The sequence below is a fragment of the Gopherus evgoodei genome, chromosome 3 (genome assembly GCF_007399415.2).
Source record: "Gopherus evgoodei ecotype Sinaloan lineage chromosome 3, rGopEvg1_v1.p, whole genome shotgun sequence".
Taxonomy (NCBI): domain Eukaryota; kingdom Metazoa; phylum Chordata; order Testudines; family Testudinidae; genus Gopherus; species Gopherus evgoodei.
Window position 1 is genome coordinate 145497613 of NC_044324.1, and position 13170 is coordinate 145510782.

At 51.9% G+C, this 13170-nt stretch overlaps 1 protein-coding gene across 1 annotated transcript in view; it reads right to left on the minus strand.

Annotated features, from left to right (window-relative positions):
* The window catches only part of ARID4B (AT-rich interaction domain 4B), a 184059-nt gene that overhangs the window by 73514 nt on the left and 97375 nt on the right, over positions 1 to 13170 (minus strand). The window contains 2 exon segments of the mRNA XM_030558348.1: positions 4012 to 4157; positions 5025 to 5098. Coding sequence (XP_030414208.1) covers positions 4012 to 4157; positions 5025 to 5098 — 220 coding nt within the window.

The window sequence follows — 13170 nt, forward strand, 5'->3', positions numbered from 1 at the left end:
GCCTGTTGATATACTACATGGCGGCCGTGTTGTCCGTGAGGACTCTGACCACCTTCTGTGGAGGTGCATGAGGAACGCCATGCATGCCAACTGAACTGCCCTGAGCTCTTTGATGTTTATGTGAAGGGGCAAGTTCAGGGCTGAACATGTCCCTGGGTTTGCACCTTCCCCGTGTGGGCTCCGCAGCCCAAGTCTGAAGCATCAGACATCAGGTCCATGGATGGGATGGCCTCCCCGAAGGGAACCCCTTGCAACATATTGCTCAGGCAGGACCACCACAGGAGGGAGGCCACTAAGGTCAAGAAGAAGGGCTGCAGCAAAACTGGAGCACAGAAGTTCCAACTACCTTCACTGGCGGCAAGAAGGAACTGAAGGTGGGGGGAGCCTGCGGCTCCCCTTATAGCGCAATATACAGGTGCCACTCCAGGGGTTGCCACAGTGCCCCCCCAGTACAGGTACTGTTAAAGGAAAAACTTCCGGCACCGGTGCACGTGGTGAGCACGCACACCTATTGTGGAATACACAGGAGCAATCACTCGAAGAAGAACCAATGAAAATCTTCACGGCCCGGGATGAACTAGAGTAATCTGGAGGGGAAAGACTGTATAGTTCCAAGAGTTCTCTCTCATATATTTTGTCTGAGGAGAAAGGCCTCCCATGCAGGAAACCCACAGAACATAACAATGAAATGGAAAGAGGAGACAGGAGAAAAACAGGGACGGATCATATTGCTGCCACTCAAAAAAAGAAAGCTCTAGCCATTACTTTGTAAACTTCCAGCCCAGTAGATGCCAGGGACAGCAGAGAAGCAATTTCAGAACTACCATAGAAAATCCCATTAGATTTGAAGATGTTAAGAGCCAGGCTTGTTCACCAAGGCATTTAGGGAGCTTGGACGGGGAAGGAACAACAGCTCATACTACACCAGCAAAGGCAAGGCTGGCAAAAGGAGCTGGAGCTACCTCCCAAAGGCAAAGGCTCTAAAGGCCAAGCCCTTAAAAACAGAAGTACTTAAGAGCTCAGATTCTCCTCACCTATGGCCTCCCAAGTGGCCCTTCCAGGAGAAGTGAGCATTACACTTTCTGCTAGCATGAGTAGGTAAGAACAACAGACAGAAACATTCTTGCAGTTGGCAAATCCTGAAAGGATCATAGGAGGGCACCATATGACTAAGTGAGGCCTCGTCCAGATTAGGGGAGGAAAATCGATCTTAGATACGCAACTTCAGCTACGTGAATAACGTAGCTGAAGTCGAATATCTAAGATCGAATTACTCACCCGTCCAGACGGCGCGGGATCGATGTCCACGGCTCTCCGTGTTGATTCCGGAACTCCGTTCGGGTTGATGGAGTTCCGGAATCGATATAAGCGCGCTCAGGGATCGATATATCGCGTCTAGGCTAGACGCGATATATCGATTCCCGAGCAATCGATTTTAACCCGCCGATACGGCGGGGTAGTCTGGACATGGGCTAAGTCTGGAGAGATGGCAGAATTCCAACCTCACACACCTGTAGCCTCCTGAAAAGCCCCAACCAGGGAAGATGGATTGAGACACAGAATACAGTAGTTGTTTAGGACCCAGAAAGTTCAACTCCGTGTCTACAGCTCCACCAGGGATGGGAGCATTAGGCTGCTACATTGCAGTCAGCATTGCAGGGATGAATAACTGAGTCAAGAGAAACAGCTCCCAGTCCCTGGATAAAGGAAGGGTGCTCTGGACAGAGCCAGAATCTGAGCACCAAAAGAAAGTACAGAGGAAATAAAGGAATCAGACCCCTCCAAACACACAGCCTTATAGCCAGCTGCAAAGCAGAGTTCTTTCCTCTGATTCATCTTTTCTCTTGTCTTATTTCTGGACTGGAGACTGGGAGAAAAAGAACAGGACTGCACTCCATACTGTCAAAACAAAGGAGAAAAGACAGAGGTGGAAGAGGAGTGGGTGGGCTGGCACCTTGCCTGAAAGTTCTTCTGCTTCTTTTTGTCAGGGTAGGCAAAGAGATAACATCTAGTGAACGAATTCTATCACCAGAGAGGAAAGAGGAGAGATACAAAAACATAAATATTTTTTGTGATTATTTGAAAGATTAAAGAAGTATTAGGACAAATTCATCCCTCACGTTTCACCACCACAAACTAGTGGAACCTAGGTTTGGGGAAGTTGATAGCAGAAAGTCAGGTAAGAACATAAGAACAGCCATACTGGGGTCAGATCAAAGGTCTATCTAGCCCAGTATCCTGTCCTCCGAAAGTGGCCAATGTGAGGTGCCCCCAGAGGGAATGAACAGAACAGGTAATCATTAAGTGATCCATCCCGTCACCCATTTCTAGCTTCTGGAAAACAGAGGCTAGAGACACCATCCCTGCCCATCTTGGCTAATAGCCATTGATGGACCTATCCTCCATGAACTCATCTAGTTCTTTTTTGAACATCCTCTGGCAAGGAGTTCCACAGGTTGTGTGTGCATTGTGTGAAAAAATATATCCTTTTGTTTGTTTTAAACCTGCTGCCTATTCATTTCATTTGGTGATCCCTAGTCTTGTGTTATGAGGAGTAAATAACACTTTCTTATTTACTTCTCCACACCAGTCATAATTTTATGAACCTCTACCATATCCCCCCCAGTTGTCTCTTTTCCAAGCTGAAAAGTCCAAGTCTTATTAATCGCTCCTCATATGAAAGCCATTCCCCTAATCATTTTTGTTGCAATAAATATAGGTACAACAAATATATATTTTTAACCATAGCTAGGAGACATTCACTCTACAATTAGCTTGCAGGCATGCTGTAGTCAGGAACGTATATTAGTCAGGGGCACGTTCTGGTCTTTTTTCGGGTAACAGTAAGATACACATGGCAGCACGTCTCTCATTCCCATCTCACCCTTGAACCACCCTGCCCTACCCCAACAATATAGCTCTTGGCCCTTACATATTGCTACTTCAGGTGCAGTGAGGGCTCTATCTGAACCTAGGATCAGTCTTTGGATTTAGTCTTTCACCTATCCAGGGCCAGTGCAAGGATATTTTGCACCCGAGGCGAAACTTCCAACTTGTGTTCCTCCTCCCCCCCGGAGCATCGCTTATTATAAACTTTCAAAAATGAATACTGCATAATGTGGCATTGTTCATTAGAATATTAAGGGAGTCAGAGGAGATGATCACAACGGTCCCTTCTGGCCTGGGAGAACCTATGAGCAAGGAGGAGGCGGAGAATGCTCCCAGCTCGCATGGTCTCTAAACATTCCCAGGATCTGAGAACTTCGCCCTCCAGGGGGGACCCAGGGGCATGGAGGGCAGAGCCGGGCTCTCCCAGGGAGCAGGGCAGGATCTCTCTGGGGATCAGGGCCGGCTCTGCACATTGGAAGTGACACCTGCACCAGCCCTTTTCCCTCCCTCATGCTCCAGGGTTTAGTTTCACTTTCCCTCGCCCCAGGAGGCGGCTGCGCCCGGCCCCAGGCGCAGTGCGTTGGAGGGCGAAGCTCATCTGAGCTCAGGACCGGTCCTGACTCCCCCAACGGCACCGTCCCTTGGCCACGCTGGTTGCCGTGCCTAGCCGCTGTCTCCTCCTTGCTCCACCGCAGGCTTCCACTGACTGTCCTGGGTGGCGCCCCTTGCTGCAGGGGCGGGTTTGTTATGGAGACCTTACTCCCTGCCCTGCCTCGCTCAGCTGACTCCCGTGATGCCAGACACCGCTTTTTGGTGCCCCCAAATCTTGACACTTTAGGCAGCCACCTAGTTCGCCTAGTGGTTACACCGGCCCTGCACCTATCTTTAGCTCCTATTGATTCAGTCCTTTGACTGTGTGTGTGTGAAGAGGTAGCTTCCTAAGTCCATTCACAGTTGTTAATTTGTCTATTCTCATCAGCTGTATATTGGCACTCTGCTTAGAATTCATCAGGACAGATTTTCATGCTCCTTGTATCTTTAACACACATGTCTTTCTTAGATCACATTTTCATTTGTAAAACCTCCCTGTCGAAACCACACAGTTTGCAATGTTATACTTGCCTCTTCTTCACTGCTATTATCCTCTTTTTCTTTTTCATCTTCTTCCTCTTCTTCGGCTTCACTGCTGGAGCTCTCCTCTTTCAACTCAGTCTTCCAGTTACTGGGAACAGTTCTGCTTTTACGGAATTCAAGGGCTTGGTCAAAGGCTGAAAGAAGACCAGCATTTATTAGCATTAGAAGAAGGATCAATTTGCTAAAAAAAAAAAAAAAAAAAAAAAAAAAAAAGCTTAGGGGACGGCAAGAGAAGGGTGAGAATCCATCCCCAAATCATAGGACTTTAGCAGTGTTGTTCCACAGCCACTCCTTATCTGCATCCTTATGCAGAGGTGCTCAGCCATGCATACTCATTTGTCTCTGCATCAGGCACTCCAAGTTATTTACAGTTATTATTATTTACGCTGAAGTGATGCCTAAAGGCACACACTCACTGTGCTAGGCCACGTACAAACATATAATTAAGAGGCATCCCTGTCCTAAAGAATTTAAGGTTCAAATTAATGACAAGACGTAACTGGTGGATAAATAGAAGGATAGGAATGGGGAATAAAGAGGATTGAGGTAACAATAATATAAGCATTTATTTTGCAAGATTAGTTGAGCACACCATGTAGCTTGTCAAAGAGCCCACCACTCTAGCATGCAGAAGGTGTGCAGGCAACCCTTTCAAGACTATCATGTGTGCACAACTTTATGAAGGCCCAACACATGGGACTGGATTTCAGGCAAAATCCATGAAGTTGGTTTCCACTACATTACTACTCCTTTTGTTTGTTGTTCCAGCATTTATAATCAGTGCATTATAATTTTTATGCTTTTAAAGATTGTGCTTGATGACTTATTGAAACTTTTCATTTCTAAACATCTGTAGACAACATCACAGGGAAGCCATATTTCTGTAATTTTACAGAATGCAAAAACATGCTTTCTTATATATTTGGTGTGATATATATCACTAGCTAATTGTAATTAAACAAGAAAAAATTGCTCTTTTTGTATTTAAAGGTTATTCTTACCTTGTTTTAATAAAGCATCAGGCTTTGGTGAAGCTTCACTAATTTCTCGAACATCTTTTCTTGGTACAGAAGCACTAGAGAATTTAAAAGAGTGTTGACAAGGCAAAAATTATTAAAAGCCTACTTTTTAAAAATCACGTATTTTTAAAAGCCAGTATTTCTCAAACTGGGGATCCTGACCCAAAGGCGGTCACAAGGCTATTGCAGCAGGGTCATGAGATCAAGGGTTACCATATGTCAGATTTTCCTGGATATGACCTCTTTTTTGGTCCTCTGATCTCTGTCCGGTGGATTTTTGAAATACAAACAAACGTCTGTGATTTTTCCTGACTCAACCTTTTTCTTTCCCTTCACAGCTCGGTGGTCGGACAGCGGCAACTGCTGGCCAGGTGCCTACTTCTGAAGACAGTACCATCACTCTGCAGCAGCACAGAAGTAAGAGTGGAATGGTATGGTCTGGTACTGCCACCCTTACTTCTGTGCTGCTGCTGGTGGCACTGTCTTCAGAAGTGGGCACCTGGAGAGCTGTGGCTACTAGCTGGCTGCCCATCTCTGAAGGCACAGATGCTGCCAGCAGTGGCACAGAAGTAAGGGTGGCATGGTATGGTTACTTGGCTCTGTAGGGATTGTGCACTGATGCCACAAAAAGCTATGTCCGGTAAAAGACGGTTACTCACCTTGTAACTGGTGTTCTTCGAGATGTGTTGCTCATATCCATTCCAGGTAGGTGCCGCGCGTGCATGTTTGCCGGAAACTTTTTTACTCTAGCAACTCCAGTGGGCCGGCAGGTCGCCCCCTAGAGTGGCGCCACTATGGCACTTGATATATACCCCTGCCGGCCCGCCCGCTCCTCAGTTCCTTCTTGCCGGCTACTCCGACAGTGGGGAAGGAGGGCGGGTGTGGAATGGATATGAGCAACACATCTCGAAGAACACCAGTTACAAGGTGAGTAACCGTCTTTTCTTCTTCGAGTGATTGCTCATATCCATTCCAGGTACGTGAATCCCAAGCCTTACCTAGGCGGTGGGGTCGGAGTGAGAAGTCGCGGCCTGGAGCACTGCAAAGCCAAAGGCCGCATCATCTCTGGACTGCTGAACCAGGGCGTAATGGGAAGCGAATGTGTGGACCGATGACCAGGTCGCCGCCCTACAAATGTCTTGGATCGGCACGCGGGCAAGGAAAGCCAGCGATGACGCCTGCGCTCTGGTGGAGTGAGCAGTCACACAGTCTGCCGGAACGTGGGCCAGGTTATAACAGGTCCTGATACAGGAAGTAACCCAGGAAGATATCCTCTGCGAGGAAATCGGTAGTCCCTTGACCCGGTCCGCTACCGCCACGAATAACTGGGGGGACTTGCGGAACGGTTTGGTCCTGTCCACATAAAACGCTAGCGCCCGACGGACATCTAGCGAGTGGAGCTGTTGCTCCCTGCGGGACGAATGGGGCTTTGGGAAAAAGACGGGGAGGAAGATCTCCTGGTTCATGTGGAAAGCTGAGACCACTTTGGGAAGAAAGGCTGGGTGTGGTCTCAGCTGCACCTTGTCTTTATGGAAGACAGTATACGGGGGATCTACTGTGAGGGCCAGTAGTTCCGACACCCGTCTAGCTGAGGTGATGGCCACTAGGAAGGCGGTCTTCCATGAGAGATAGAGCAGGGAGCAAGTAGCTAACGGCTCAAATGGACGACCCATGAGCCGAGTTAGGACCAGGTTGAGATCCCATGAAGGGGCAGGAGGGAGGATCTGTGGATAGAGACGTTCCAGTCCCTTCAGGAATCTCGCCACCATAGGGTGGGAAAAGACGGAACGTCCGTCCCCTCCAGGATGAAACGTGGAGCTAGCCGCTAGGTGAACCCGAAGGGACGATAACACCAGACCCTGGGCCTTGAAGGACCAGATGTAGTCCAGAATAGTGGTGATGGGAATCTCCATAGGGAGAAGACCTTTCTCCGAACACCAACAGGAGAAACGCTTCCACTTAGCCGAGTAAGTAGCCCTGGTGGAAGGTTTCTACTGCCCAGGAGAATCTCCCGAACCGGGGTAGAGCAGCGTAACTCGGAGCCGGTCAACCACGCAGGAGCCGAGCCGTAAGGTGCAGAGACCGAAGGTCCGGGTGACAGAGCCTGCCGTGGTCCTGAGTGATCAAGTCCGGATGAAGGGGCAGGGCAACTGGGTTGGCTACTGAGAGGTCCAGCAACATGGGGTACCAATGTTGTCTGGCCCACGCTGGAGCTATCAGAATCACACGAGCTCTGTCTCTGCACACCTTGAGGAGGACCCTGTGTATCAGAGGAAAGGGAGGGAACGCGTAACACAGGTGGGTCGCCCATGGGATCAGGAAGGCATCCGCTATAGACCTGTGCTCCCGACCCTGAAAGGAGCAGAATGTTCGACATTTCCTGTTCTCCCTGGACGTGAAGAGGTCCATCCGGGGACGACCCCACCTCTGGAAGAGTGAGAGGGCGATGTCTGGGCAGAGGGACCACTCGTGCGAGCGGAAGGACCTGCTCAGTCGATCCGCTAGAGTGTTTCGTACTCCCGGGAGATAGGAGGCGGAAAGGTGAACGGCATGGGCTATACAAAACTCCCAGAGACGCATCGCCTCGAGACATAGGGGAGAGGACCTGGTGCCGCCCTGCTTGTTGATGTAGAACATGGTCGTCGTGTTGTCGGTGAACACCACGACACAACGACCTTGAAGGTGATGGACGAACGCTTGACAAGCAAGACGGACCGCTCTCAACTCCCGTATGTTGATGTGGAGGTCCAGCTCCTGCGGGGTCCACAGGCCCTGAGTTCTTCGGGTGCCGCAGTGCGCCCCCCAGCCCAGATCTGAGGCGTCCGTCGTCAGGGATGCCGAGGGCTGGGGCGGATGGAACGGGAGCCCTGCACAGACTACGGACTGGTCCAGCCACCACCGAAGGGAGTCCAGTACCCTTTGGGGAAAGGTGACAACTGTGTCCAATGAATGTCTGGCCGGCCGGTACTGCGCGATGAGCCAAGATTGAAGAGGCCTCATGCAGAGTCGGGCATACGCTGTCACGAACGTACAGGCCGCCATATGTCCCAGGAGGGCCAGACATGTTCTTAGAGAGGTCACCGGGGCCGCCTGCAAGCGCAGAATGATGGCCAACAGCGACTGGAACCTGGGTAAGGGTAGCAAGGCCCTGGCCAGGTAGAGTCCAGAACGGCCCCGATGAACTCTATCCTCTGCGTGGGGAGCAGAGTAGACTTGTCCACGTTGATCACGAGGCTAGGGCAGCAAAGAGGCTGCTGATCCTGCGGACGTGGTCGTGGACCTGCAGCTCAATGTGCCCCGGATCAGCCAGTCGTCGAGGTAGGGGAACACGTGAATGCGGCCGCGCCGAAGGTATGTGACGACGACTGCCGTGCATTTCGTGAACACCCTCGGGGTCGTAGAGAGGCCAAACAGGAGGACCCGCAAATTGATAATGTTGGCGGTCGACCACAAAGCGGAGGAAACGCCTGTGCTGGGGGGATATGGCGATATGAAGTAAGCGTCCTGCATGTCGAGGGGCGGAGTACAGTCTCCGGGATCCAGGGATGGGATGATGGTTCCAAGGGATACCATACGGAACTTCAACTTCACCATATACCTTGTTGACTTCCCGCAGGTCGAGGATAGGCCTGAGGCCCCCTTGGACTGGGGATTAGAAAGTAGCGGAATAAACCCCTTGCCCTTCTCGCTCTCTGGAACCTCCTCTATGGCTCCCTTGAGGAGAAGCGTCTGTACCTCCTGACGGAGGAGTTGCTCGTGAGAGGGGTCCCTGAAGAGGGACGAGGGTGGGGGGGGGGCGATGAAAACTGCAGGCGATAATCGGCCTGCACAGTGCGCAAGACCCAACGGTCCGATGTTATTTGGGTCCACGCCAGGAGGAAAAATGAAAGACGGTTGGAAAACTGCGGGGAAGGATCCGGAGGGGAAACTAGTACTGCGCCCTCGGGCGCACCTTCAAAATGAAGGCTTGGGTCCGGGAGGGGCCTTGGCGGAGCCTTGGTTTTGCCCCGTTTGGCCACCCGACTGTCTGCGTCGGTTGTTCCTGCCGCGGCGCCTATTGAGGTCCTGCCGCAGATGGAACTGAGGATATGGCCAACGCTGCTGCTGTTGGTTCTGCTGCCGGAATGGCCTGCGCTGTGTCGCAGGCGTATGCATCCCCAAAGACCATATTATGACCCTATTGTCTTTAAGGTCCTTAGTCCTGGGGTCCTGTCTTAGCAGAAAACAGGCCCTGGCCTTCGAAGGGGAGGTCCTGGATAGTATGCTGGAGTTCTGGCGGAAGGCAGAGACCTGAAGCCAGGAAATGCGGTGCATCGTAAGCCCCGAGGCAAGGGTCCGAGCGGCCGAGGTCCGCAGCATCTAAGGAGGCTTGTAGTGAGGTCCTCGCTACCTTTTTGCCCTCATCCAGAATGGTGCTAAATTCCTGACAGGCATCCTGCGGTAACAGCTCTACAAATTTTCCCACCACCACCCAAGAGTTAAAGGAGTAGCGGCTAAGGAGGGCCTGCTGGTTCGAGACCCTGAGCTGTAGCACCCCCACTGAATAGACCTTGCGGCCCAGGAGGTCCATCCGCCTCGCCTCCTTAGACTTGGGCGCTGGGGCCTCTTGACCATGGCGCTCCCTGTCGTTCACTGACTGGACCACAAGGGAGCAGGGTGTCGGGTGAACCTGCAAGTATTCATAGCCCTCGAGGGGGCCATGTACTTCCTTCCACTCCTCAAGCGGTCGGAGGGATGGAGGTCAGTGACTGCCAGATAGTAGCGGTGTTGGCCTGAATAGTCTTGATGAAGGCAGGGCCACTCTGGTGGGCGCATCGGCGGAGAGGATGCTCACCACAGGGTCCTCGATTTCAGAGACCTCCTCTGCTTGAATGTCCAGGTTCTGTGCCACACGTCGGAGGAGGTCATGGTGTGCCATAAGATCCAGAGGGGGAGGGCTGGAAGGACGAGGTACCCGCCACTGCCTCATCAGGGGAAGACGACGAGGAAACCCTGGCAACAGAGCATCCATGGGGGGTTCTGTCTGGGGCTGCACCTCCGTCACTGGAGGGAGCTCTGGGTCCTGGTGGCTGGACCTGTCTTCTGCTTCTGGGGAGGGAGGGGGTCTAGACACTGTTGCCTCTGGTGGCCTGCGTTCCGCCGCAGGGCAGGGAGTGATATGTTGCGGACCCTGGGCTTGGCGGTAGGCCCATGGGGTCCAAGACCCCCACTGTTGAGGCCCTCGTTCCTGAGGTGGAGGGTCCTGAAACAGGGCCGAGTGTCTGTCCTGGTCCAGCGTATAGGCGCTCTCTGCCTGAGAGGACACGGATGGTTCCCTTGAAGGCCACGGAGGCGCCGAGCCAGTTTGACAGACCTCTCTATATGCCGACGCCGACGATCTCCTCGGTGCCGAGGTTCAATACCGTGAGTCGTACCGGTGCCGGGATCGGGACCGGGACCGGCGTGGTAGTTGGTGCCGGCATCCGGATCGGGATCTGCCTCGAGGTCGGTGCCAAGAGCGAGACCGCGATCTTCGTTCAGCGCGGTGCCGGGATGGCAGTGGGGACCGGGACCTGCCACCGACGCGGTGCTGGGAGGTCGACCGGGATCGGGACCTACCACCAGCTCGGTGCCGGGAGGTCGACCGAGGAGCTGAACGCCGAGGTGAACGGCTCCTAGAGTCTCGGTGCCGGTGGTAAGAGGAGCCAGACAGGGACCGTGCAGATGCTGATCAGCGCTGCAAGTGCGACCGGTACCGCCGAGGAGAACGGTGCCGGGACTGCGAGCGGCGCTCAGAGCGCGATCGTTCACGTCTCCGGGGCGATCGGTGCCTGGACTCCGGAGACAGCGCTCTCAGCATCGGTTTGCCTCTGGAGGTTACCCATCCCGGGGGTGCGTGGTTTGAGGCTGTGATGGCTCCGTGAGCGCTATCAAGTCCCGTGCCGAGGCAAAGGTCTCCGGTGTAGATGGGACTAACAGCTCAACCCCTGATCTCAAGGGGGAGCTAGGAGGGGCCGGACTCGACGGACCTTCCGAACTCGGAGTCGACAGCAGCCCTGCAGGTGGTGCTGCGGCCAAGGCAGGTGCCGGGCGTTCCACTCGAGCCTGCCTAGATGGTGTTGCAGACGTCGAGGGCCTTGGATCTGTTCCCGGTGCCGGGGATGGACGGTGCCGGGGAGTCTTGCCGGTGCCGGCGTGGTCCGGTGCCGGAATAGAAGTGGCTGGTTGCGCCGCCGGTACCGGAGTCAGTGCCGCTTCCATTAGGAGAGCGCGGAGTCTTTGATCCCTCTCCTTCTTTGTGCGAGGCTTAAAGGCCTTGCATATATGACACTTCTCAATGATGTGCGATTCCCCCAGGCACTTGAGACACGCATCGTGGGGATCGCTAGTCGGCATCGGCTTCTTGCATGCCGAGCACTGCTTGAAACCCGGCGAACCAGGCATGAGCCCAGTGCCGGGCGCTGGGAAGGGCAACGGCCACCGCGAACAAGTTTAACAACTATATTACAATAAACACTAACTAATATACTACTTTAAACTGTCTATAAAACTATTTACAACTACGACTACGAACAGTGTACAAGAGAGCTAGGTACATGGAGGACAGCAAGCCGCACTCCACAGTTCCAGCAACCGACACGGCGGTAAGAAGGAGGTGACCTGCCGGCCCACTGGAGTTGCTAGGGTAAAAAAGTTTCCGGCAAACGTGCACGCACGGCACGCACACCTACCTGGAATGGATATGAGCAATCACTCGAAGAAGAACAAGCCTGAAATATTTTCAAAGCGGGGGGGCAAAGAAAAAAATAGTTTGATAACCCCTGTTACAAAGGGATAATATCAAACAATACATAGAGCTATTAAATGTGTAGAAAGAGCATAAGAAATGTATCTGGATGATGGCATCAATAAATTACCATTTATCATGCAAGTTTATTTCAATAAGACAATACCTTCTTCAGCACGTTAAATATTGCTGACAGTTAATTATAATATACCCTTTTGACTATTACAGTTTTGTACAGTATTAAAAAATTGAGGTGAAAAAATCCAACTGCCTTAAAAATTTTGGCAGACCATGAGTAGGGCTCCATGTCTCTCACAGAGTTTGCAGAAGTCATGGATTCCGTGACTACAGGTATCTGTGACCTCTGTGATTTCTGGCTGACCTCAAGGCAGCCCAAGCAGATGCTGCTCAGGTGACCCCAGAGACAGCCACACCGTCCACTGCTGGAGCGGCTTTGCAGCCAGCTGCTCAGGTGGCCCCACAGCCAGCCACACCAGACGCTGCTTGGGCGGTCCTGGGCAGCTAGTTCTAGGGACCATCTGAGCATCGGTTCCCCTGGGAGTGGCCCCCAGCAGCTGGTGATGCTGCCCCCCGCTCCAAGGTTTAGTCGGGGGTATTTTTAGTAAAAGTCATGGACAGGTCATGGGCCATGAATTTCTGTTTACTGCCTGTGACCTGTCCAAGACTTTTACTAAAAATACCCATGACTAAATTGTAGCCTTAATCATGAGCATCCATTCATTAGTACATTCAGGAAAGCATTCTCTGAATAGCAGGTGTGACAATAATCAATAGTAATATTTTGGGACATTTCAGAAAAGGCATAACGTTAATTTAACAAGTCACCAAAAATCTCACATCATTATTGATATAATTAGCAAAAAATATTATCAGTGTGAAAAAGATTTCAGAGTTATACAAAAAGAAAATACTAGTAATAGGTATTGTAGTCATATCCAGAGATCCCAATCTGAACTGGGGTTCCATGGTGCTAGGTGGATTCCTCTACTGACCTGCACAGGTCTGTGAATTACTTACTGTCAAGCAATTTGCTGAAATCATACTCTAGACTAGTGGTGCGCAAACTGTGGGGCGTGGAGGAATGTTCAGGAGGAAAGGGGAGCAAGCAGCGATGCCAGGTGGCTCATGCCAGGGCCTCCTAGATGGTGCAGGGAGGAAGCGCCACCTCCACCCACTGACACCTCAGTGGGCCACCCAGCCCAAAGGCAGTGCTAGCCCATTGTAGGCCCTAAGCAGATATATTTTCTGAAGTTGAAGCCTCACCAGCTGGGACTAAAGCTGATGCCCCGCTATGCGGACTGAGGTGAAGAAGTCACATAAAATCATGGAATCCGTGACCTC